Source organism: Vipera ursinii (assembly GCF_947247035.1).
Source record: "Vipera ursinii genome assembly, chromosome: 1".
Classification (NCBI taxonomy): domain Eukaryota; kingdom Metazoa; phylum Chordata; class Lepidosauria; order Squamata; family Viperidae; genus Vipera; species Vipera ursinii.
Window position 1 is genome coordinate 191,700,261 of NC_139512.1, and position 27,511 is coordinate 191,727,771.

General features: G+C 37.9%; 1 protein-coding gene across 2 annotated transcripts in view; it reads right to left on the reverse strand.

The window, feature by feature from the left end:
• The window catches only part of RUNX2 (RUNX family transcription factor 2), a 184,659-nt gene that overhangs the window by 61,232 nt on the left and 95,916 nt on the right, over nucleotides 1-27,511 (reverse strand). Inside the window, exon 6 of one of the 2 annotated variants that reach the window (XM_083349951.1) lies at nucleotides 22,574-23,701. The exons of the other annotated variant lie outside the window; for it this stretch is intronic. Coding sequence (XP_083206077.1) covers nucleotides 23,223-23,701 — 479 coding nt within the window. The 3' untranslated portion in view covers nucleotides 22,574-23,222. Of the gene's footprint in view, nucleotides 1-22,573; nucleotides 23,702-27,511 lie in introns of those variants that run through there. 2 annotated transcript variants of the gene reach the window in all.

Here is a 27,511-nt window from a genome sequence, read left to right on the forward strand (position 1 = left end):
TGAAGAGATGGGAGGAATAGTGAATTCTGGGGATTTTCGAAAAGGTAAACATAATCCAAATTTGCATTCTAGCTCATGTTTAAATGCTGGAAGCTTCCCAAAATATGCACACACGTTGGCCATATTATCCACTGAAAAAATCACTTTCCCATCCATGCTATTCAAATCTCATTGGAAATTCATGCACCGGCATGTTCTTACGTTTGAGATAAAACAAAGATACTGTCCTGACGTAGGATATTGCCACCCAGATTAATGATAGGATAAACCCAGAGGCAACATCTAAAAGTCAGTATACGTATGTAAGAATTTAAGAAAAGACGGTAACAGAGAAAATGGCAAAGGAAAAAGAAATTTCAGCACCATAAATTTGAAAGGAAATCAGTGTACATAGATCTGGTTCTTAATTTTTGATGTCTAGAATGCAAATATTTTTTCTTCCCAATACGGCTGCCAGCCAGTCATAAATTCAGTAAGCTTGCTGAATCTCCTATTGGTGCAAAGTCCAAAAGAACTCAGTAAACTTAATGTGTCTCTCTTTTGCTATATTGCTTGTAGCTCACATATTGTTTTTGCTTTACTCTACAGCCTTCCAACTTTATTTTGTGTCTTCTGACTCAGAATCTTTACCCAGAATCTCCTGTTTTCAGTTCTGCAAGATCTGGGTACTATCCATCCACACAGACTTTAATTATCAATCTTACAGCACAAGCATTTGATTAAATCTTTCCTTCTGTAAGTGAATGATGGAGGTTATTTGTTTTTGCTTATTATTCACTAACAGAAGTGTTTACATTTTTTTTATTTATAAAAGGTTCCAGGATCAGTAAGACCATCAGCAAGTAAAAAGAGACAGAGAACAGATGTTCAAAATTCAAGATCGATGAACTGTACTTGAGCATTCCCAAAATGGTAATTTAGGTTCTAATTCTATCTTCATTTCCCACAGAATTTGGGGAAACAGCTTATAATAATATATGGCTGGAACTTTGCTCTACAGTACTTTTTACAAACATTTGAATTATAAAGAATGTTAATTTATCAATTCTGCAATGAAAGCATTTAGTGGTTAGAATCCAGTATTGCAGGCTAACTGCCCACTGCCAGGAGTTTGATCATGACCAGCTCAAGGTTGACTCAGCCTTCCATTCTTCCAAATTTGGTAAAATGAGGACTCAGATTGTTGAGGGCAATATGATGATTCTGTAAATCACTTAGAGAGTGCTGTAAAGCACTATGACAATGTATATATAACAGTGTATCTAAGTGCTATTGCTCTTCATTCTACCGATATACAGTATCTTCAGCACCTTCCTTATTCTGTTAGTGTCATGATTATGGAAGGCATATTCGGTGTAGTAGACTGATGTATCTCTTAGGATAGCTGTAATACAGCCAAGAATGTGGTAGTTGAAGATAATATTCAGGGAACATGTAAGGAAAAGAGAGCCAGTTTTATGTTGTAATTAAGGCATCAGGCTGGAAACTTTGAGTGTGAATTCTAGTCCTGCCTTAGGCATGAAGCCAGCTGGGTGATCTTGGGCTAGTCACCTTATCTCAATCCTAGGAAGGCAACAAAGGCAAACAACTTCCAAAATCTTGCCAAGAAAACTGCAGGGCCTTGTCCAGACATCAGGAGTTAGTACTGACTCAAAGGGACAAATAAAAAGGTAGTGTTTAATGAACACAATTGTGACCACAACTCAGTCAATATGTGACACAGTCTCTAAGTGAAAAATCATGTGACCACAGCTATACTTACAATTTTATTTTAGCTTTCCTTTTCCCCACTTCTCCATCTTTGGAATGCTCATCCTAGCACTGGGATAATTAGCAAGAAGAGAATTAATGTTCGTATTGCAGAAGAAGGGATTATAAGAGAATATGCAGACACACAGTGGGGAAATACACATTGAGAAGAATGCACTAAAGTTGGCTGTTTGCCTAGCCTGTTACTAGCACTGAGTTTAGAGCTGCTTAGGAGACAAACAAAAATGCAAGATGTGAAAATGATTAAAAGTCTTGTCAATTACAGGCAGCAGCTGAAAACGTACCAATTAAGACCATAGAGAGAGCTTGTTAACCTGCTTTAGCACTGTACTGTGGGGAAAAGCACCCATCTTCCCTCAGTGAGGGGGAAGGGAAATAGATTATGTACAAGACAACATATACTGACTGTGTGGTAAAGATATGACATGTGAACATTTACAAACTGTGAAGTTAGTAAACCTGGCCATTGGTCATGAAGTTACTTTTTCATCATCATAACTTCAAATGTTTGCTGTCTGAGGCAGTTACTAAGCAAGGTCTACCTCTATGATAACCTCCCTTAGCCTAGTATCTTCTAGATTATTGGAACTTTCTTTCAACATACTTATAGGGAACTAAGTTGAAGAAAATTTGTATAAGGAATCATGTATGGGAAGAATTTAAAACATTTGAAACATGTTGTACAATGTATACATATTAAGTGTTTGTTCATATCCCTTCCTTTTCATTTTAACTGTAGGTTAGGTTTGTCTCTATTCCCCACATTAAAACCGGCACTACTTTCAATAAATCTATCTCTGTAGCTGAAGAGCTTTTTTAATGCATAATTTATGATGCATTGCTTTGTACATATTTTTCTTCCTGTGCCTCAGTCATGCAGGTATCATCACTCAATAGCCATGCTGTGACTATAATGCTTCTTACATGGATTAAATTGGATCTTACTGATGGCAAGTGCTGTTTAATATGCTTTCATGTCAAGAAGGAAATCTGAAAAAGAAGTGTTATGGTGTGCCTTGAATGAAGCCTTTGTACAGCTTAATGCCTACATTTGTATGAAGAAAGAACAACATTTTTATCTTGTACACACTGGTGTACATACTATATAATGCTTTAAAGGATCTAAAGCAGGGCCAGGTATAGAAAGCACCAAAGAGTGCTTTTTATCCATGACTTAAATGGCAAATTGTCTGGATCTTAGAAGGGTGTGCCATTCCTTTGCAAGAGAATAATTCCATGGCATAAGAATTTTAAGTTCATCTCATTTTTGTCTTTTGTGTTTATATGAGGGCTGAGTGTGTCAAGGCTTCTGGGTCCATATGGTTTGGCTTCTTACTGATGTGTTAACACACCATGAAACTGAACCACACCCATGCAGCAGGCTTCCATTTCTTATCTCATTTATTAAGAACATGTGTTGGGACGCAACACATTTCTGTTGCCCTCTAGACATCATTATACATTACATGTAGATAGGCTATCCTTTCTTTCAGAGTAAAATTGAGCGACTTTTTTGTGTTCTTCTATTTTAGGAGGAAAAACCACATTCCACGTTTATATACATTCAACAAGATCTTTACTATTGGCATGATACTTCTGAAAACCCCTGTTCTCCTACAGTATTCTTGCTAGAACCTCTGAGAAAAACCATGCTAGATCTCCTTATAGTACTGCATATCCCACTTGGTAAAAGAAAAGCAGAGATGACCCAGAAAATAGGGATCCCTGGAAGAGCTTGAGTATTAGCTATTAATTAGAACTAATTAATTAGTTCTTCACAAAAGTTAATGGGATAATTTAATAAGGAATTTCTACTGGTTTAATGAACTGCTGCTTCAAACAGACTCCCCAGCAGTTCTATTTGACTTGTGCCAATGTGGGTTTTAAAGCCTTGTTAGTTAATTTTATTAGATTATTCTAACAATTCAGTCTTGAACAGCCAGGACTGCATGTGGCCCTGAACTTGCCTTTTGCAGCCCCAGAGCCACCTTTTGACAGGGATGGCCAAAATCACCAATGCAGTTTCCTGCCATTTTGAAGTGGGAAACACAAAGTGTAGTAAAAACTCCAAACAACTTAATACAAGTTAAACAACAAAGGAAATACTCTTCTCCAAAGAGCCTAGCTACATCACTTTGTATGATTGCCTCACCCACTGCAATCTTTGCCCCCGCGAGATGAGGTCCAGCCTCTCATTATTCATCAGCAAAAAGTCACCCACTCTGATGGATGCAATCCTTTTTCAGAGCTTTAGATTATGTCTTCCAAAAATGTCGCTCAGGAACTATTATCACTTTTATCTTTTCCAATGATAAAACATATTTAACTACTTTGGCCCAGTACAGATAGGCCTAACTTTGCTCCAGTCCCAGGAAAACAGGAGAAGGAACCAGGGATCAAAGAATGCAGAATCCTCCTCTGCTCATCCTGCTTCTCTGTTGCTCTTCCCTTTGGCTAGTAATTTTTTATTTCTTTGTAAGGATACCTTTCTCATTGGAAAGGGTGAAACAAGCTTCTCTCAGTGAATTTGCAAGAAAAGTACCACTGGAGATGGGGGATTATTATAAGCACCTTTTCTTAGATCTCTAATTTTTAGGTCCCTATATGTTGCTGCTGCTGCTGTTTCATCTAAATTGCTCCTCAGGAGATATTTACCTTAATGGGAATGAAGACAGTTCACAGGTATCCATGACAAGGCTTTCCATTCGCCTGCCTAGCTTCTCATAGCAGAAATGACCAGAATTTTTAGAGTAAAACATCTCGTTTTACCTACTAATTTCTCCCTTCCCAATATTGTATGCCTCTCTCTATAATTTCAGGAACAAAATTAGCATTAAGCATTCAGACAATTAATTAATTAGCTCAGCCAATCTCACTGTACACATGTTGTACTTTGATAATAAAGGTTCATTCATTCATTCATTCATTCATTCATTCATTCATTCATTCATTCATGCTGTGAGGTCATGATTCCTTAAGATCAGTGGTCTTCAAACTTGGCTCTTTTATGACTTGTGGACTTCAACTCCCAGAATTCCTCAGCCACGCACTGAAGACCCCTGCTTAAGATGATGGTTTGCTAAAACCTCAAGATTATCAGAGAATAATTAATCTGTGGGAGTTAATAATAAATAAATTTTCTCAGAAAGCTTGAAATCACTTTACAATACTTAGAATGAAATGCTCAGCTGAAAATAGCAACTTTACAATTTAAATGTGACAGCAAACAACAACTCATAACCAGAATGGGAACCAGGGTGCTTTTTGCATTTGTGATTAATCAGAAAAGGTTATAATTAATATGGGGGGGGTGCTAAAGCAGAAGATAAAGAATACCCCCCAACACACTCACACACATACAGATCCTGACCAGGAGCAATTCCTTTTGCAGCTTTGGCTTCATTTGTTTCTGGCTTGCATGCACATACACACACAACAACACATTGTTGAAAATTCCACAGTTCAGGAGGCACCTGATTCTGAAATCTACCTAGACATTTCTCATTCCCTGGAGATATAGTGTCCATAATGATCTGATTGAATTCTTGTTACGAGTATCAAGGTATATCTATTTGTAAATTGAGTAAACAAAATTTATTTAGGATCCAATCTGAGTCTGTGCCGGGACCAGAGGTTTAGTCTTCCAAGCTTTCAGGCTTGTGCTGGAGCCCATCCTCAGGGAACTTCTCTCTCTCCCGAATGTGTGCATTGGGCTGTTCTATGTACTATGTAGTATTTATGTAGTACCTGATAGTGTGTGGCTTAGTTCTTAACTGGAAAGTTGATGGCTGGCTATTAAGTTATTGGCTGTTTCCTTGTGCTACTGCACCCTCAGCTCCTAAGTTCCTAGTAAGCTCAGGATAAATCAGCACTCCATAAATACTACAGTATACAGTACTATGCATAGAACAATGCAGTGTGCACTTAATCCAGCAGAGTCCAAAAGGTTGGAAGACTAAACTTCTGATCCAGGTGACTGACTCACATTGGATTCTGCAACATTATCCTGTGACACATATATTTGTCTTCATTTGTAAAAATCTATTTAGTTTAATTTACACTGTCCCTGCCTGCAAAGAGGAAATGCATCTTCAGGATTTAGGCAAAAACATAAAAATAAAAATCCGGACTGGATTTGAAATGGTAATTCATTTCCCTCTTATGGTTAAAGGGTTTGGTTTACTGAGTTTAAGACTTTTTTTTTTTAGAAATTGAAAAAGCATATTTGCGCTAGAGTTACTGTCTGCCTTTCTTAATGTGATAGTTTGCCAGTATAAATGGCTGTGGATATGATATAAACAACCATTAAGAAAGATTCTATTACCCCCAAAAGGCTATGCTTTACTAAATTGTTGTTTCATCTGCACCAGGTTTTAATTTACTGACAGTTTGGTTGACTTTCTCATTTTGGCACCATTATTGCTGACCTCCTTTTTTTCCACCTCAAGGCAGTTGCTATTGTATTTTTCAGAAATATCACAGACATTTCCCTGACTCCTCCATGTTGTTCTTATCTTTGAAGTAGCCAAAAGTCATATATTTCAGAAAGCAAGCCTGCTTTGTTATTGGATATAACTCAGCCATCAACTATTGCTATGTAACAAGCAAGCAGGACTCCACAATAGCTCCGCAATTTCTGGGAGCTAGATTGGACTTGCGTTGGATATGCTGTGTCAGACTAACAAACACTCCACAAGATTTTAAGGGAAAACCTTTCAAGCTATACTCTACTAACACAGCTGGCTAGAGACTGAATTTGATACTTTGTGAGCATATTTACCCACAAATCACTCTGAACACAACTCAGCAACATACATAAGCAAAGGGATCTATATTGTTTAGCAGGATTGCAGTGTCAGTCTGGGGCTGGGTGCAAAACGTGCATAGGACAAAAGAACAAGAAATATCAGGCAGAGGCAGAACCAATTGCCTACAGAATCCTAAGATGCTGACGTGGGACACCCTGCATGGTTTAGCACCACTAAAGTATTTTAACAAGCTTGGGGGTTTGGAAGTGAATGGGGTTTGGCTATTGCTGCATTCAACCATTGGCAGCAACAACTTTTCTACTGCAAATCTCTTGAAGCTCAGTCAAGAGATCCTGCCTGCCCTGCTTCAGTACTCTGGGCTCTCTCCTGGGTATAATTTGTCCAAGCTGACCTTGATCCTTAGTTAATTTCATGGACAAATCTATGCAGATTTCTAGGTGATGATATGCCTTCTTCTTCTTCTTTTTACCTCACAGTCTACCCTACAGGATGGGTTTCTTTATGGTCTCCCATGCAAGTGCGAATTATGTCCATCCATAATTTTCTGAAGATCAGCCTATATCAGTTTGGGACATATTATGAAGTTAAAGTTGGAATAAATCCTTTGTTTAATCCATAGAAAAACATCCACTTTTGGAATAAAAGAAGCATGGGATGGTGGAGAACTTCTCTCTTAATTTTACAGAATCACTCAAGTTGCTCGGGCACTCTCTTATGTGCCACAGCCTATTAATGCCCAGCAAACAAATTAACAATCTTCTTACAAAACATGTAACATATAAAAATGTATTACTTGGTCTGCTCACTTTTTATATTTTTCAGATAACAGTAACTGAAAATCATGTGCTCTTCGTGGCTGTGTGTAAGCCAGTTACACGTTAATTTTAACACTTCCTTCTATGGCAAAATGCAAAGTACTCCCGCCTTCCACTCTTTGGTCACAGATCTTACCTTTGTGGGTAGCTATAACCTGCATGCCAGGTATTTGGTGGAAATTTAAAAAAGAAAAATCTGGCTTAAGGAACCATGAACAGCCATCAAGGTCCAGAGGTCTTTTCATGGAGTGAAAGAATCACCTTTGTAGGATAACAGTACATGTGTGCGTGGAGTTTCACAGCCACAGGTATCAAGCAACGCTTCCAGATTTAGCTCAAGAATAAGGTCCACTGCCCCTTTCAGATATGAAAGATAAAGCCCTTTCATTGAAGGATATTCAACCTCAGGAAGAGCAAACTGCTTTGCTCTTTTGCACAAGGTTCTGCTATTGAAACAGATTCTTGCACCCATCAGTAGATTACAAGCTGATATTTTATGTTACATGAAAACTCAAAGATCTGTTCCTGGCGGGGAGCCCACAATCTACAAAGTGCCAGGGTTAGTTTGGATATCTTGTAAAAATATCTTTCAAGGAGAAATATATTGCCTGAAAAACTGAATGTACCCTGTTAACTAATCTTGTAAAATGTGCTAATAATTGGAAACATATGTAAATGTTCAAATTTTGATTGGAAGGCACTTTTAGAATTCTTTAGGCAAAAAGGCAGAAAGATTGTTGTATGAAAAGTTACAGGCATTTGTATATTTAAGATTTTTTTTTACATTAGCTGTACATCTATTCTTGCCTCCTATCTTAGAGAGCCTTCCTAATTGGGATTATCTAGTTTAAATAAATTAAGGGTAAAAAAGATGATATATTGGGAGAGCTGCAAATCCAAAGCAGCTTCAACATCTCTCCCCCTAGTCTGGGTAAGGGGTCTTTTCTATTCAACACCATTTTTGTAATCTATCTCCCACCCAGCCTAACAAGTCATCCTTAAAGGCAAAACTATGTGGAGGTCCTCAATATCCAATATCCAGCATCTAGTCATTGGTGGAAAAGTGGAATATCCAGGGCTTTTTTTGTCATAGAACGCTCAGAACGGAGTTCTGGCACCTTTTTTTGGATGGAAACTTGTAGGGTAGGCAAGGCAGGTTGTATGACATGTGTGAGTTCTGACACCTTTTTCTTTTACAAAAAAAGCACTGGGAATACCACTGCACAATGTTTTACTCAATGTCCTCTAGGTATTCCTGGTTAATTCAGTGTCTCTTTAATTTCTGAATACTATGTTAAATAAATAAAAAACATGGAATTAAAGTATTCTACCACAAATAATTGATAGACAACTTTTGAAGATGTATGTATAAAAATTCTTCTTTGAATAAAATGTATTGATATCTTTAGGTATTGATATTTTTACCATCAGTTGTCTTGTCTGAGTATCTACCCTGCAAATGTAAGGAGATCCCTAAAAGAAGATACAGTAAACGTATAAATCATGTGGTGTTTTTTTTCTTTTCATATTAAAATCCATAGACCTCAAAATGTTGAGTATCTAAAGAGCATCCCTGTTTACTATTTATGCATTGGCTGCTTTTTTAACTACTTATCTTCCAATGCAGCATCACACAATAAAAAAAATAGCCTCACCCAAGACTAGTTCTGAATATAGGTTTCAAAGTGCCTTGTAACCATTCATTACAGCATCTAGATTATGTTCTCATGCTTTGACCATCAGCCCATCTGTTATGTCTTTTTTGTCCCTTTTCCTTCTTGAAAAGACTAAAAAAATGCAAATTTACAAAGATGTGGAAGGTTCTACAACACATCATTTTCACAGATGATGGAAGAAGTCCAGTTCAACAACTGTCATGTTCATTTCTCTTTTTCCTCGACTCCTATTAACTCTCCTGAACTCAGTCCTGTGAGCACGACTTTACCCTTCCACGTGGCCTTTTTCTTAAAGAGCAGCAGCAGCAGCAAGAATAACAGAACACTGGAATTTCAGACGATCACCCTATTGCAATGTTTGAATTTGATTCTGGCCTCATCCCTTTCCCATTCAAAATAAAACAAATTTATTTTAAGGTAAGTTACCTAAACACTTTTATTTTTTTTTAAAAAGATGCCTATAGGTAAGACACACTAATGCTGAGGGTTGAAAAGAAGCATTCTCCTTGCTTTTTAAAAGATAACATGCAAACCAGAGGTGACTGGGAACTGTTTTATATGTTATTCTGTCGTCACTCACTCTTTAACCCAGTCCAAAATAAGAATAACATTCACTAAAGTGTACAAAAGCAACTTACCAACAATTTAAACAAGTAAAACTTACAGAATACTATAGTACAAAACCCTAAAAAGGCCTTAAGCTCTATTTCTTTAACAACATAGAAAGCTTATTATACAGCATAACAATCTCAAACTAGATAGACACTGCAGTCTCCTTTAACCGAAAGTTAGGATGAAGAAATATGTTTTGAGATGTTGCTGAAAGCTTAAAAGTCTTGGCACAGGATCATGAAAATGGTTGCAAATAAGAGCTTGTTTAATGTAGGACATTGAAATACCAGTATTATTACAGAAGCAGATAGTGAATCAGGAAAGAAACAAAGAGAAGAGAAGAGAAGAGAAGAGAAGAGAAGAGAAGAGAAGAGAAGAGAAGAGAAGAGAAGAGAAGAGAAGGAAGGAAGGAAGGAAGGAAGGAAGGAAGGAAGGAAGGAAGGAAGGAAGGAAGGAAGGAAGGAAGGAAGGAGAGAAGCGTATGTAAAAAGCTAACTACATCACATCTGAATCTATCCCATTCTGACATTCTGGGAATGAGGGCTTTGCAACAAAATACTTAACAGGAGCAAAGAATGTTTTTTTTCTACCTTACAGTTCCTCTAGCAAACAATGACTTAATGTGAAATAAGGATTATATCTATTCACAACTGTGGAGCTCAACAGGCAATTAATTCTGTCTAGGAAAAGTCCCTGCTTACAAATAAATGCCCCTTGTACCATTAGAAGTCACTTTAGTCTGTACTGGCGAAGTGGTTATTGGAACTAGAAAAAGCCCCAAATTGTAAGGCTATGAATGGTCAATCTCACAAAAGTACAAAGCCATTTCTACAACACTGGTTCTGATGAAGGCATATGGACCTGCATTATGCCTCTATAGTTCAGAAGATTCAGGATTTCTGACACACCAGATAATTCAGAGTTCTCAGTCATTCCAAGTGACATACTATAAGGGTGTATCATAGAAACAGAGAATGCCACTTGCACATCACAACAGAAAAGCACAGTCTGTCTTTCAGGAAACCTCACGTACTATTACTATCACCCATTGAATGATTTGTGACAGATAGTAGGCCCCTATGTCATTGTAGCCTTTATTAGTTATTAGAAATGAGAACCGAAACAGCTTAAACCTTTGAACAAGGAAGATAAACACAACAAATTAAGATATAAGGAGTTGCGAAAGAAAATAATTCCTCCTTAACTAAATATATCCTTAATCCTTATTGCTAAGCACATTGATTTGTGCTTTAGATTGCAAGCCGCCCTGAATCTTCGGAGAAGAGCGGGATATAAATGGGATTAAAATAAATAAAAATAAATAAAATAATCCATGTGTTGAAAATTGCCTATCTCAAACTGGCTACATAAAATTCCAGACCAATGTTATGTACTGTCAGTAGTGGGATTCAGCCAGTTTGCATCAGTTCGGCAGAACCAGTAGCTAATGTTTTTGTTGCCCAGGCCCAGAATGGACTTCCGGAAGCGGCATCCACATAGAGAACCAGTTGTTCACATATTTGAATCCCACCACTGTGTACAGTGCTACATTTTTTTCCCTGTTCTTAGTAATTTCTAGCTGGAGTATACATATGACATTTGTATTTTCTCTTTTACTGTTGTTTGTAATGGAGAGGTAAATAAAAACTACCAATACTGGGAAGACATACTGTATATGTATGTATGTATGTATGTATGTATATATGTATGTATGTATATGTATATATGTGTGTGTGTGTGTGTGTATGTGTGTATGTATATGTATGTATATGTATGTGTGTGTGTATAGATGTGTGCACTGTCTTATAAAAAAAATGAGCTCTATTGTGTATAAAGTGAAAAAATGTTCATTAGCTGTATATTTCACCTTTCCTTCTGAAGCTCAAAGCAGTATACAGAGAGCAATTTCCTCCCTTTTTTCTCAATTACAATATACTTACCAAGGTAGGTAAGTTGGGCTGAAAGTGTGGGTGACTCAGAACTTCCGTGGCTGAGGTTAAATCTGAACCTCCACTACCAGATAATTTATACTATAGAGTAGGGACATCCTATTTTTATAGTAACTTTGCTGTGCTGCAGTACAACCAAGAAGGTGTAATTATTTCTAAAATCCAACCCTGATCCCAATTTTCATGATCTCCTACCTAAGCACAGTGCAAAGATGCCTTGCTAACCTTTCATAAAAGGTACACAGTAGAGTGGCACAGGGTGAAGTCTGAGAATCTGATAGTTAATCAGTGCTAAATCCCCATCTAAAAATAGCCCAGCCAACAGGCCTCTAGAACAGAAGAGGGGTGTGGGATGAAGCAGGAATCCTTCAATCAATGCCTTTGTCTCACATTAAAACTGTAAGGACAGCACCAGTCACTGCTTTTCCATTGAGGCTGAATAGAGTCCCTGTCAGGGCAGTGCCCTGTATTTTGGCATAGTTTTCTGGTGACTCAAAGACTGAAGGAATGAGCAAGAATCCAAAATCACAATGCTATTACTTAGAAGTTTCACTTCAATCAAAAAGAAAAACAAGAATGAAAGCACATGAAGAGTTGTAAACCCTACGTTACTTTTCTATGAAAATCTCTCATGTATCTTTGGATAAAATATTCTACTCACGTAAGACCATGGCCAACATTTATGTACCCAGAAATATGGGTAGTACTGCAGGAGCTACTGAATACACCTCGTGCTTTGTTTACTTGGTTTCACAAATTATGCAATGGTTAACTTGATTTTGCTTATAGTTCTTTAGATTTAAGTCAGAGATGTGCAAAGGTTTTGAGGCCATGAATGGTAGGTTTAGAATGGGGAAAGGGATGCTGTCGACAAGGGGCTGCAACACACACATTGGGGAAGCAGGGATGCTTCATGGTTTGAGAGGTGGCAGATTTGATACTTTGAAACCACATTAAGCTAACTGTTTCGTATGCTTCCTGCCTCAAAATGGTTGAAAGGTTTTCTACTATTTTTTGGCAATCACACCGCCAAAACTGTTCCATCTGAAAGGGCACAATAGAGGGCGTAAAACATCTGAGGGAATATGTGGCTCTGCGATTGCAAGCTGCACACTCTTTGATCTGAGCTACTGGTCACTATTCAAAATTACATTGTTTTCTGTGGTTAGGCAAGCAAATTGCTAAATCATGCTTTAAACACAGTTCCATGGATTCAAGAAACAAGGGCAAAACAGTTGCAAACAGCACAATAAAGTCAGCAATTGTGTATGAGGGAGAGGAGAGGGAAGAAACACCCAGGTAGTCAAGGAAGCTATACTCTACAACCCAGTTCAAATAGGGATAGGAGCAGAAATGCCATGTGGCCAGGAACTTCCAGTCCCAATGCTGTGATCTTGTCGCCAAACAGGGGCTTATGAAGAAGAGGCCCTGGAGATTTCACATACTTTCTGGCTTATTCTCTTGGTGTTCATCTTAACAGAAGTCAGCTGCTCCCCCTTCTCACTTATGCAGGGTTTAGCAGTGAAGTGTTTAACATCTGGCCTGGCTATTATAAAAAAGAACATCCTGCTCTGCTTGGAGAAAGCCATCCCTGGCAGTAAAAGGATACAGACCTCTGAAAGCTGCCAAGATTCCCACATCTGCCTTTATCTGCATCTAACACAAGGTTTCTCTCAGCTCACTCACAAAATGCATTGCTGTTCTGCTTACCTGACTGGTATTTTTTGCATTATGCCCTTCATTAAGATCCGGGTTTGGATCTTCTTCGTGGGAAAAACTGTTTGATGCATTGTGTTGAGACCAAGCAACCAAGGTCAGCAGACAACAGAAGTTCCGACAATTCCGGAAATGGAAAAGTAAACAAAAACTGCTTGAGCATTCAGGCTGTTGTTTTTAAAAACAACCATAGCCAAGCTTAAAGATGAAAATCAGCAGATTGAAAGCGAAAGAGACAAAATGATGTTAATTGCTAATTGTCAAAATGCTAAAGACTTCTCAAAACATAAGATTCTGGTGCTTGCAGTAAAATCATTACAACTGAGTTTTCCTTTTGAAGATCCTTCATTATTGGCAAAATGAAACCAAAACAACATGTATTGTTGGTTTTATTTGTACCGCTGTAGCATCAGAATCATAAAAGTATTTATTTATTTAACGGGGGCAGAGCCAAGATGGTGGAGAGGCAGCAAAGGCTGTAAAGAGCTCCTCCAAAAGTAAAGGTTTTATTTTATTTTACTTTATTTTTATTTTAACTTTTTAACCTCTTTTAATATTGTATTTATTTAACATGGCTTCCCATCTCACAACAGTAACTCTGGGAGCATGAGCTAAAACAAGAGCTACATGTAATGACCATGATGCCTGAAGAAATCATACATCCAACTCATAAAAATTATATCAGGACCAGAGCTCCCCATCCTTCTGACATTAAACATCTGGGGAAACCTTTCCCAATTCCTGCTTGAAAGCCTCCAGAGATGCAGTCCACCATTGTTGTAGCCAGATTTTTCTATGGTTTAACCATTCTTATTTTCTAATTTTCAATCTTGAATCTTCCTCAACCATTGGTTCTTGGTTTATTTCAACAGAAAAGGGTCTACCTCCTCTTGCTATCATGTCTTTTCTTAGCCTTGACTTTTGTAGGAGAAAGATGCCCAGCTCCTTTAAATAGTCCTCAAGGGATGTCCGAAAGGTGCTTTTTCAAAAGGCAACTGGACTTTCTTTGTTTTTCCTTGAAGAAGCTTCACTTCTCAACCAGGATGCTTCTTCAGTTCTGAAGAACATAACAGAGAATCTCCATAGATATTCCTCAAAGGATTTAGTTTCCAGACCTCTTATCCTCCTGGTAGTTCTCTTCTAAACTTGTTCCAACTTCTTGTTTTAACTGCCCCATTTAAAATAAGGTATCCAGAAGTGGGCACAATACTCCAACAATGGACTAATCACTACAGGGTAGGATGACACCATAAATTCTTGTGAAATGGACACAATGTTTCTGCTAATTCACTCTAAAATTGCATTAAACTTTTCAGCTGCTTCATTACCTGCTTGCTCGTGTTCATGTGTGACCCATTAGTATCATATATCTTTCTCACCCACCATGCCACCAAACCAGATCTTGACAAATAGGTGTTGGATTTTTGTTTTATCCCTAGATGCAGGAACTTGGCATCACTGAAGATCATCATTACAGATTTGGCCCAGTGTTGAAACTAGCTAATTCTGAATTCTGAATTTGTCTTCTTAGGTATTAAACAATCTTCCCTGCTTCACGTCTTTTACAAATTTGATAAGCATCCATAATACCCTCTAAGTTTTGTATTCAGATATTGAATAGGAATGAACTGAAAGACCCCACTTAATACTTTCTGCCAATGAAATGCAAAACTATTTACAAGCAGTTTTTGCATTGCAGTTGTTCAGCTATTAGCAAATCCGTAGGGCCACAATACCATCTAATCCATGTTTATTTTTGTTATCCACAATCATTATGCAAGACTTTATCAAACACTTTATTTTGATCAAAAGCATTCCCTGAGTCTACCAAACTGCTTTGTTAGCAAATGAAATAAGCCTACTCTGATAGATTGTTCTTGACAAACTCATTCTAGTTCCCAATAATGTAGCAATTTTCTAAATCAGGGTTCCCCAAACCCCGGTCCATGGACCAGCACTGGGCCGCGGCATACCAGCAACTGCTCCGCCAAACAAGCAAAGCCCCATCCACAAGATGCAGTTAGCACACAAAACCACACACCCTTCGGTCCGTGGAAAAACCTTACTCTGCAGAACCGGTCCCTGGTGCCCAAAAGGTTGGAGACCTCTGTTCTAAATGCTCAGATATATGCTACCTGACAATCTGTTCTAGAACATTAATACCCATAATATCTCTTCTTTTTGAATATGTAATGATACTTTCCTCTTCTCTGTGTTTGTAGCACCTCATGATTCTCTATTTGCTTTCAAAGTTTATATACAGTGGTTCTGAGATAACTTCTTTAACCATCTGATTTGCTTGGCCCTGGAGATTATAAAATGTTTAAAGAAGCAAGATGGACTTTTATCATACATTTTATAAATTCTAAGCTGCATTCCTTCCCTTCTTAATCATGTTTCTTCTCTTTTGAGAGAAGAAAGGCACAAAAGGATTTGTTGCTACTTCCCACTTTTTTGCACAGCCTCCTTGGCTGTTCTTTTACTTCAGATATATTCTTTCTCCCAAAACCTTATTATATTTTAAACTACTCACCACGTTTGTCTCATTTTGAGCTTTAGTCTTTCTAACCCTATTTCTTCAGACATAGGCTACTAGTTTATACTTTTCTTAATTATCAACTCTCTCTTCCATTTCCCATCCCTCTTTTATCTCCTCAATTTGTCAATGAAATTCTTTTTAATTCTTAAAGGACTCTTAAATCTGTCCTTCTCAAAGGGATCATTGAATTGCCTGAATTTTCATTATCTCAGTTATCAGATCTCAGCTGCTGCCCACCCTTTGAATTCAACAAAATCTGTTTCCCTGTATACCAAGGCACATGACTGACTCAGCTTTTCCTCTTCTGCTTAGTGTAGACTTCAACACAAAATTGTCTCTACTAACCAATTCCTGCCTTGATAAACATTAGATCTAGAATATTTGAAATGAAAATTTTCAGCAACAGAGATCAGAAATCTGCAGGACTTGCCACTTCATCATAGCTGAATTAGTTTTCCCACAGATATTAGGGTAGCTAAAGTTTCCCATTACCCCTGGAGAGGGCCCTCTTCAGAACAGGATGATTTGGTTATGGAAGATACTCTCCATATCCTCTACTAGGGCAAATGACCTGTGTTAAATTTCTCTGCCTAAATCTTGGCCCTTTCTCCCTTTCTCTTCTACTAAGGTCCAAAAGGCTCTTGCCAAAAACCTATTTTTCTCTGGTCTTCTGAGATGCAACCCATATTGGTGACAGCCTAAAACGTTTCCTGACTCCACTCCCTTCTTAGCCAGTTGCTCACTTCCAGGATCATGCTTTCCCTAATTGCGCTTGTCCTTTGTCTTCCTATCCAGGACTCTGAAGTCTTTTACAATCCTCTAAAGTGAGCTTTATATCCACATGACAAACAGAAATAATAGGAATCATTTAGTTTAATTGACTTTGTAATCCTGGATGTCTAGCAGAAGACAATATGCTTCTTCCAATGGTGTGTTTGATCAACCCATTGCAGCTTTTGTTTCTTTTATCCCCCATTTCCGCCAACCAGTTTGCTTCCTCTGTGGAAAGTTTTCCATTGTTGACCCCTGTGAACCTAAGTCCTTTCCCTTGTTGAGATAGTAACACTATATCAGGTGGGTGAAGTATGCCTTCTATGTCTAGAAACAGAATCACTTAATCAGGCCCAGTGGTTTAGACCTCCCCTGGTTTGTCCACTCATATTTTATGCCTCCAAATATTTATTATTTCTACTGTGATGTCTTTTTCCTTCTTAGAGTCCTCCTATTGCCCCCTCTACTCCTGGATAAACTCTAGGGTCCTGCAGCTCCTACTGCAAGGAGATAAGCGTCTATTTGCAACAGATTATATTATACACAAAGCAAGTCACCCTCAATATCCATTATTTCTTCATGATTAGAAATTGCCTTGTTTCCTTGCAATACTCCTATTCCTATTTGCTGTCCTGATCTCTTTCTGGGGTTGTGAGCTTCCAGCTTCCTATTCTCGTTATAAAGATTGTTGCTTCGAGTTACATCACTGAGAACCGTTCCATCCATTACCCAGATACTTAATCAGCCAAATCCATTCCTTTAGTAAGTTCTGAGATTTTTAAAAATAAATTTGAAGTACATTAACAGCTATTTGCCTTTATTTCTCACCCAGAAATAAACTATGAATCTTTGGTTGCTATTATTGAGTTCATGACATTTATTTATTTTATGCACCATCATATTGACATCAACCTTTTCAATGTCAATATTTATTAATTTATTAAACGCATGTCTTGACTTCTCATCATTGGGAAAAAAATCTTTATTGAAAGAAATTAACCCTGCAATTTCAAGTCTTAGCATGGATGGAGGCCCTGTGGCTCTTTATGTATTGCTAAACTGCAACTCCCAGCATTTCTGTGTACTGGCCAAGTGGCTAGGACTTCTCAGGGTTGGGGAGCCTATGTTTCTCAACCCCGACATACTTAAACAGTGTAATGCATTTAGCTGCACTAGATAGCAACTCAAAGGTGACATATAATATATAATATCCATTACTGTTTCCCTGCAAACAGCATAAACAGTACTCTGTGGTCAACAGCTTATGTACCAGTTTCCTAGAAGACTGAACTGTTACATGAATTCTGATCTAAACAGGAGGCTGTCATGGAACAGTCCTTATAAAAATGGGGCTCCTCTCTCTCTCTCTCCTCCCCCTCCCCCGTCTTCTTCTTTTGGTAGTAGCACATACGTGGGATAGATGTAAGCCCTCAGAACACTGTCAAACCTTCATTTCTCCGCCATTTGATCACAGAAATTGTGACACCAAAAATTGTGACCAATAGGGCCTTAGTGAAAACTTCACAATGATATTTTCCTTGTACCCTTGCTTTAAAAACAAACAGAAAGAAAAAAAGGAACAATTTCTGACTGTGCTAATGAGTCCAACATAAAACATACCATAGACATTATTTGAGAGAATGGTCACCTTCTAGTGCCTTTTCTTTCTTTCTACTTTTTGCTCCACAGCAACAATGTTGAATACCTCACCCCTCTGTTTTTTTCATTAATTAAAGTAAGCTCTTATTTTGATACAGGCCATGGTGCAACATTAGATGTGCACCATTAATTAGGGATCCTTGGAGTTTCATATAACTATGCTTAAGATTAGGAATGTACTATTTTAAAATAGCAGTTTCTATCCTGCAGAAGTTAAAGGAGCTGTCAATGTGCAGTATGGTGTTTCAGTATACACTGGCTCCAGTCAGCTCTAGTCTATTTACAAATATGAAAGACATAATTATGGAGATGCAGCAGAAAACAAAGAAGCAAGGAACAACAATAACAAAAAAGCCACTTTATTGAAAATGAGATTCAAACCTCAAAATTAATATTACAATCATGAGAGAATGCCAAACAAATTCAATTTACAGTTGCAACATACAATACACACAGTCCCTTTGAAGATAAAGTAAACCCTTCCCTTCCACAATCGCTGTCTGCGGCACAAAAAAAAAAAAAGAATGTGTTTGTACAATCTGTGCTTGGAAAGCAATTTTTGGACAACAGCAATTGGGGGAAAATGAAAGAAATTAAAGCTTGTATTTACAGGAAATGCTACAAATATTTTGCTCCAGAAGAAATTCAAGACTGGTAAAAACATATTTAAGCAAAAAATACTGTGGAATATTGCTTAGTGTACCTAGGAAACAAATAGTACTGTAAAATATGATTTCTGGCTGATCTATTTAAAAATATTGCAACAAACATAAATGGTTAAATGATAGGTCAAACATACTGAAATGAAATGTTATCACAGAAATAAAGCTCTTAGAAAACATTATTTCCTTTGGTTTATATTTCATTTACGTTTAAATTATTGCTTTTGTTCATGGCTTTTCTCAGAGTCCTGAGGCATGGCCTCACCAGGAGTGAAATGGAGACTCCAGCAAGAAAGGAGGGTAAACCTATCTGGCAAACTTGACAGTGCAAAAATCTCTCCTTGATGAAGCCTGGTGAGAAGGGAGGAGATACTGGCTAGCGAATCCATGCCCAGGGACTGCTACCTTAAGAGTCCGGCTCAATGGGGCACCTTCCTAGATGCTGTGACAAGGGGTTTTTCATGGGCTAGTGCCTGTTTTGTACCAATAAACTTTGTATTTGTCATGCCCAAGCTTACAAGAGAATTCTGAGTGTCATCCAAGGGCCAGGACTTGAAACTTCTCTCTGTAAATGCGTCTGCACAAGCATCTTTAACACTATAAACTGGACCAGCCTTTCCTCTGGACTTGAGATTCTAACTACAGCCCATAATGCTAATGTCATCCCACATTCCCTTCCTGTATCAAAATTTTTCTTTAAAAAACCCCCAATGAATTCGGAAGGAGAGATGGGTGACATACAGGAGAAACATTACGGTAACCGTAAAAAGCTTGAACCTTTAGCTTATTTTTCTCTTGATGCCAGCAAGGCATTAGGTATCTCCCTAGATCAGGGGTAGGCAACCTCGGCTCTTTTATGACTTGTGGACTTCAACTCCCAGAATTCCTGAGTCAGCCATGCTGGCTCAGGAATTCTGGGATTGAAGTCCACGAGTCATAAAAGAGCCAAGGTTGCCTACCACTGCCCTAGATGGATAAAGATGTTTCCAACTGAGAGCTTGGAGTCTATTTTTTTAAAGGCACACTTAAATCATGGGAGACAGTAAACAAGGGCCTTGTGCTTATATCAAAGGTGCTTAAGACTCCCTTCTTTTATTATTATTGGTTACTCTGAACTGTAAAGCAAACCATTTCAATGGTGCGGTCAACAGTATAAGGGCATGAACTGGGCATGTTTTGGGGCAAGCAAAACTGCACACCTGAGCAACCTGGAGTTTTAATCCGAAATGATCCCAAAATATGATATAGAAATATTACTGAAGCTACAGAACAGAATATAAAAATGACCTATGCTGGATTAAATCCAAGAATATAAAGCAGTATTGAAATTGTACAAGAATGTCTTTCTTTCTTCCTTTCTTTTTAAAATGCATTTGGGTTGCTGCCTGCAGCCCCTGTAGCAACAAAAAATATCCCTACAAAATTATTTAAGATGCATATAGTATATCTTTTAAAAGGCCTTCTCAGCAATAAAAATAATGTACAAATATAGTACCTTTTATTAAATACACAACAGCGTTTGCACTGGCAATTCACGTCCTTATTTTGGTTTGTTTAATCAACAATATTCCAAACAACTTGAAATGTGTAACCAGACACTAGCTTTTTTAAGTGCTGCTGAAATGAACATACTTATCTTACAGATAAAAATCAATGGACAAGGGTACGCTTCAAGCTACCGCAAACAATAAATAGGATCAATAGCAACTTCCATCTTTGGAAGAAAATTACACATCAGGAAATTCTCTCCTATTTATAAAAAGGGGATTTGATCGATAACCTTTAGAAGGCCAATAATTTTTCCTAAGGAGCAAATGAATTATATTAAATTGCCAAGAATAATTCATGGGAATGTAGAATCATTCTGTTGGCTGTTTTAGCTATCTAAGCTATTACCGAAATTGTCCAACTGTATTGTGTAAAGTGTTTCACCGTTTTCTTATAGACTGCATCTAACTATCATTAGTTTCAGCAGCATTGCAATCCATGGAAAAGACTGTTGCACACAGCTCAAGCTAAAGACAGTGCAAAGGAGATCAAAATAGAGGCTAGAAAGAAATGGATTTCAAGAAGGTGACACCTCCTTTTAAAGGGCTCCTGCTATTCCCTACCTTTCAATCACATCCTCACATCCTGTTTCATTTGGGCCTATGCATAAAGCCACAAGTTGCTGGATTTCGTGTAAAGTGCCATATGAGCTTTTCTATCTACCAGAGTCTAAATAAGAATTCTCAAAGATTCCAGAATAATTGGGGACACAGACACTTACTTGCCAAGGAACTAATTTGGCTTGCTTACCAGCAAAAAAAAGTTAAATGGTAAATGTTGGATGGTTGATTTTAAGAGCTTCAGGAATATTCATGTCTTTCAGTTAGGAAAGCAGTGCCTGACTTTACTGAAGTCTATAATCAACCTTCAGCTACTATATGTTGCCAGATGCTGGAGCAGCATTGAACTGCAGAGGGCCTCTGCAGTGGTTCATGTGTGCTTATTCCATTTCAATACAATGCCTTGTAACATAAAGTATAGGTCATGAAAAAAATAATTAAGAGTTCTTAAACAGAAAGCAATTACTCCAGCACCTGAAAGCTGCTGATTTCAGGTAAGTGGATGAATTCTGAAATGTCTCACATCTTGGAGAACCTTTTTCTTGTGCCAATGCAGGGTTATTTTACTGTTTCCCAAATGGTGATTGAAAAACATGGAAAACTTTTTAATTTCACCAGATGAAGCTGGCTGGGATTATCTATTTGTATGTTTGAAATGTATGTGTGGGAGAGAGGGGATGTCTCTTCTGCTGGACAAGAAACCCTCCTACTAAGGCCCCAATATTGAGGGACAGAACTTTGCAGTGCAGAGGACAGCCTAGTGAAGGGCAGAGATGAAAGGCTGCGTGTTAAGAGCAGACGTGTCCATGTGGGCTTTTAGATCCCATCTCCTGGAGGGATTGTAGAGTAATGTATTCAAAATAATGCCTGCTCAATCTGTTTCCAGTTAATTTTTACTGGGTTTTTTTTAAAAAAAGACAACCCAATATTCAGTTACAATTAAAGCAGTACCTCCTTCATAAATTAAGCCAATGTACGATTATACCTGAATTCTTTAGAGATGGAAGCATTTAATTATTATTATTATTTTAAAAAAATACATATTGCAGATAGTTTATACTGGAACTGCTTTTCAGAGTTCATGCATGGTCTGATATTCTGTACCAGTCAAAGGCTGCCACAATTTAAAAACAACAGACATTTTTAGAGACCGAAGTCAACATATCATTACATTATAAAAAAACCTTAAAGGGACCAAACATTATTAAATAATTATAAATATTTCTTTAAAATTATATGACAATTCATTTTTTGCATATAACCTCAATTTTTGTACACATTATAACTTAACAAAATAAAACAAGATAGCCACGCACACATACTACTGATACTGTTTTGGTTTCAGTATGATATATTGCCATTCTCTTTTTTTTTTCTTGCATAAGAAATTTGTGGGTTTTTTGTTTGTTTGTTTGTTTCACTTGGGGGGACCTTTTTCCCCAAGAATTTTTTTGGTTAACTTGACTAAGGCAAAGGTAATCACAAAAATGTATAACACAAAACAAACAAGTTTGTCTTGGTACCTTATAGGGTGCTATTTCAGCAAAGAAGAAGAAAGCCAAGTCCTTCGGAAGTTTTGTCTTTCATCAGAGGCAAGGCTTTGACAAGATGGCTGAGAGAGTTACTGTAAGCTGAAGATATTCTGGTATAAATGGAAACATTTTTTTTTTCTGTGCACAAACACACGGAGTGAATTACACTATGCATGCGTGAGGGTCCTAGAGATTGTATGACTGCAACCGTACCTGAAGTTTAAGATGCTTCTGTTTATTTGAACAACAAATAAAGCACAGGCGTTGTCTTGACAATTGGCAGGAGTCCATGTCTCCTCTCTTGGCAAAAAAAAACTCACTTTTTTTTTTAAAAAGGAGTCTAGACAGAATGGGCATTTTTTAGGGTTGGATCATTATATTTTAAAATATAAAATCGAGACAACATTCCCAGGAGGAAAACAAACTGTGCTTTGATCCACATTGACTGGAACTATGATGTGGAAAGTCAGTCTCATGTCGTATGCATGTAATTAGCTGTTAGCATCCCAGCTACTGCACTTATCAACAGAATCTATTTCAAAAACAAAACAAAAAATACCCCAGGCACTTTATAATCAGCTGACAATCGTTCGTTTATTGGTTTGCTTTCTCTCTGACAGATTTTACGCCCCGCAGAGAAAATTTCAGTAAGGCCTCCAAACAGACTCATCCATTCTGCCACTAGAATTCAAGACTGTTGGGGAGCTGCTGTGGCTTCCATCAGCCTCCACACCATCATTCTGGGTAGGCAAGTTAGGGTTTAATAATGTGCTGCCGTTGGATGTGGTGGTACAGGGAGGAAGCATTCTGGAGGGGGAACGGTCTCCCCCCGGCACCATGGGGAACTGGTATGATCCTGATGATGTGCCATAGTAGAGATATGGAGTACTGCTGGTCTGGAATGGTCCACTTTGGTTTTGGGAAGAGCCCGGATAAGGTGGCGGTAAGTAGGTGTGGTAATGAGTGGTGGCTGACATACCCAATGACATGCCTGAAGTGACTGGCGGTGTATAAGTGAAGGTGGCTGGATAGTGCATTCGTGGGTTGGAGAAGCGGCTCTCAGTGAGGGATGAAATGCTTGTAAACTGCCTGGGATCTGAAAATGGGCTCAGCTCTGAAGCACCTAAAAATTGCAACAAAAGATGGGGGAAAAAATCTGTAAATATCCAGTTCTTTCTTAAGCGTGATGATAGAATGTAAATAAGGAGGAGAAAAAACAAACCCATTTTTGTCCCCCCCCAACCCCCCACAAGAACAGCAAATCATTCTACATAAAAACCTGCAAGGAATAGTGCCTGACATCAGCAGTGGTCGTACACAGCTCAGAGCTCTCTGCATTCAAAGGCTGCTACTCTGATAAGACCATGTAATCACCTGTCTGTATCTCCTGCACTCCAGCCTCTGCTTGTAATTTACATGTCTCATTCTTACAGGATTTGACTGGAGACTTATCAATGAAAGCTGTCGATTTGATACATTCACTAGTAGCAACTAGCCTTTTTCTCAGCTGCCTCACAGTTGTTGTGTTTTAACATGCTTTTATTGGTGGTGGTGAACCACTGGCCCTCAAAAGCTGCTGAAATACAACTTACACATTCCTTACCACTGAACTTGCTGACTGGAGCTCCTGAGAGCTATAATTTAACACCACTAGAGGAGCCCAAGAACTCCGTCTGCTTTGCTTTACATGCAGTGATTTTCATGGGCACACACTTAGGCAGAGGACTTCATATGGCATTTTTATGCTTGCCATGAAGAATATGAAGTTTATCCAAACTGATTTATGTACTGGAAGTGAAGCAAGGATGGCTGGAAACATTTCCCTTCACTTGAAGTCAGTGGCTAAAAGTCAAATTTAGAGGATATAGATTATATTCAGAAAATATGGCGATGAAGAGTCATGAAAAATAGCAACACTATTTTAGTACAATGTACTAAAATAATGTGTAGCTGGAATGTTGCCTATGTCTTGACTGGGGATAAATGGCCATGAGTTATAACACTGTGTACTTCCACTTTCATTCACTCACACCTTCCCTTTCCATGCTTATTTATAATCTGTCTTTATATAACTGTCTCTAATGGTTACACAGTTTAATTTAAAATAGATTAAAGATTTTAAAATCAGGATTTGAATATGTATATATAATTGGAAGCACTTTATAAAAGTGAAAGCACCTAGTGAACTTAAAGATGTTAAGAGGCTGAAGGCTGAAGCATTCATAAGCAAGAGGAGACTAAGGGAAGGGAACAATTTACCTCTCCTTTTTACCTTACTAACTTTAAAGAGTGGCAGTACTATTTCTGTTCTGGCCTGATATTTGAGGTGGGCGGGTGGGTGAGGAACAAAAGGACAGGATAGGTGGACACATTAAATACAGGTGCAATTCATATAAACATAGCGAACAGTACCTACAGCAAAAGCTTAGAATGGAATTAAAAGACCTACTAACTGAATTAAATTATCCAAGTCAAATGGTAATATTAGAAGATTTTTAGAATAACTTGCTTCAGTTTACCTATTGTGTCACTCTACCCCCAATAAAGAACACACGGCATTTTACAAATTGCCAGGCTGAAGGCATCAACTCAAGAAGACAGACTTCACAGATAGCAGAGTTGGGGTTGGAATTAGGTGAAAAATATTTTGCCAATGACCTACTCAAGTGTTGATCAAATAATATTTCTCAGAATCATTGACAAAGACAATTGTAGTATATTGAACATAAGTATATAGATGCACTTTTCACTTAAATCTACATTTGATAGTTGTCAGTTAAGAAATGGTCATCTAGACAAGTCTCTTACCCCATGGCCTGTGTCCTCACTATTAGCCTTTTCACCCAGCAGTGACTGTGTCTTTTTATGCAGAGGATATCAGCTGCTGAACCACCATCTTATGTGAAAATATAGCCTTGCATCTCATTCTGTCTCCTTTGGGAGAAGATGAATACTTTTTAAGGAGGGGAGGGATACATTTGTATCTCAGCTGCATTAATCTCTGGTTGATTTAATCATGGTCACTAACAAACTAAGGATCCTGAATGGGGCTCACTTTATTTCCTGCTTACAGTTTATAACCTCAGCCAAGCCCACTGCTTCCTTCCAGAATTCTGCTTCTAAACTGGCCATCCAAATACTTTTTAGCAGCTTAATAGCTGTACTCCAGCAGCAACAACACATGTGGGCAGTATTGAAAAGCATAGCAATTGTCCATCATTCACCATGCCTGACTGAACAAGTGCTCCTTGGCAATGTTGAAAGAGCTTTAGGGACTGGAGCCAAGAGAAATATTAAGGAGAGGGGTTTAATAGAGTTGGGGGTACACATTGCCCTCCAATTTGTACATACACGAGCTACCCTTGCTGCATGGAGACATTTCAGCTCACTGATCATATTCTTTCAAGTGAGCGTATAACCTTACTTTCCAAATAGCCAGTTCACTATATTACAGTTTTGTTACTCATCCTCCAAAAGACTGCGATGGTGACACAAAAGTAGAAGATACCACATGAGAACAGCAGTCAAATATATTTTCATATATGGTGAAGAAAAAACTTACTGGAAAAATGTCAGATGATAGAAAACCATGATGCTATAACTTGAGACACACCCAGTCTCAGAGAAACAGTGCTTAGGTATTTTAAGACAGATTCCGCTGGAAATAGAAGGCCTGAGCAGCCCCAGAATGATTTTCCTCATACTCTCACCCACAACAGAAAAGGAAAACCTCAAAAGTTGATTATATGGCCCTAAAAGTGCCCCACTCATTTCCCATTTATATGTCTGCAACTACTTTCTAGATATTCAGCCCATTCTCATTTGACTCAGAACAATTTTAAACATTTTCTAGCAAAGCAAGGAGGCAAATAAGTACACCAGTGGGCACCATTCCAAAAGTCCTATTGTGACATTTGTTGAAGCACGTTCTTAGTGTTTTCAGCATATGAATTATCTAGCCTGGGTGCAAAATTTATAGTCAGACTATGGGTTAGATAATCTCTTATTGTTCTCCATTTAGCATGCAGGTCTAATCCTTTCCTTTCTGATCATGTCTTTCCTGAAATTTGCAAATTTTTTTTTTAAAAAACTTGTGTCATTGGAAGTTTTTTAAAAAAGTTTTAAAAGTTTTTTTTTTAAAAATGTCAGTGGCACAATAGAGGCTTTCTTTCTCTCTTTTAAACTACTGCTCCACTGTAGTGCCATATTTCATAGGGGAAGCAGTTGGAAAAGAAACAACTAAGACTCTTCTTTGCACAAATGGGGGTTCAGACCTGGATCTGGGCCATGTTTGTTAACTTTGGAGTAAAGAATAAGTAGAAAAGGAACTGCATGCCATGTTATTAATCTAACAAGTACATTCTAATATTTTTAGAAAATCCCTTGATATACATTTCCAGTTTCCTTTTCCTTGTGTCTGTTACTAATCCGTGACTTGTAGCTTTTACAGCAAAGGCTCTTCTGAGCAGGCACACATTTCTTTTTCCTTCATTCCTGCCTACTGAACAACAGCCAGAGGCAATACCACCCAGAAACAAAGTTGTTATTTTAGAATCATACCATGTTGCGTCCCTATTCATACTGGGAAAAGGGACTAATATTTATTGAGAAATTTAACGTTGCTATATAATTTCCACAGATGCAGAAAAGATTAATTGTGATCCTTTTTTGCCTACGTTAGAAAAATGGTGAAATTACTAATGTAAGCATGGAAAAGAATTCCTCTTTTTTGTATGTGTGGAAATATATGGTATAGAGTATCTAAAACTCAATGGAAGAACACATTTTACATGCAGAAAGTCATACATGGTATCTCCGGAAGCTTTTGCTAACCAGAAAGCCATGGCTGATTAGAGTATGCATGACTAGCTAAGTGGACAAATATATTACCTTCTATAAAGCAGCTTTTTATATTCATGTGACCTTACATTTT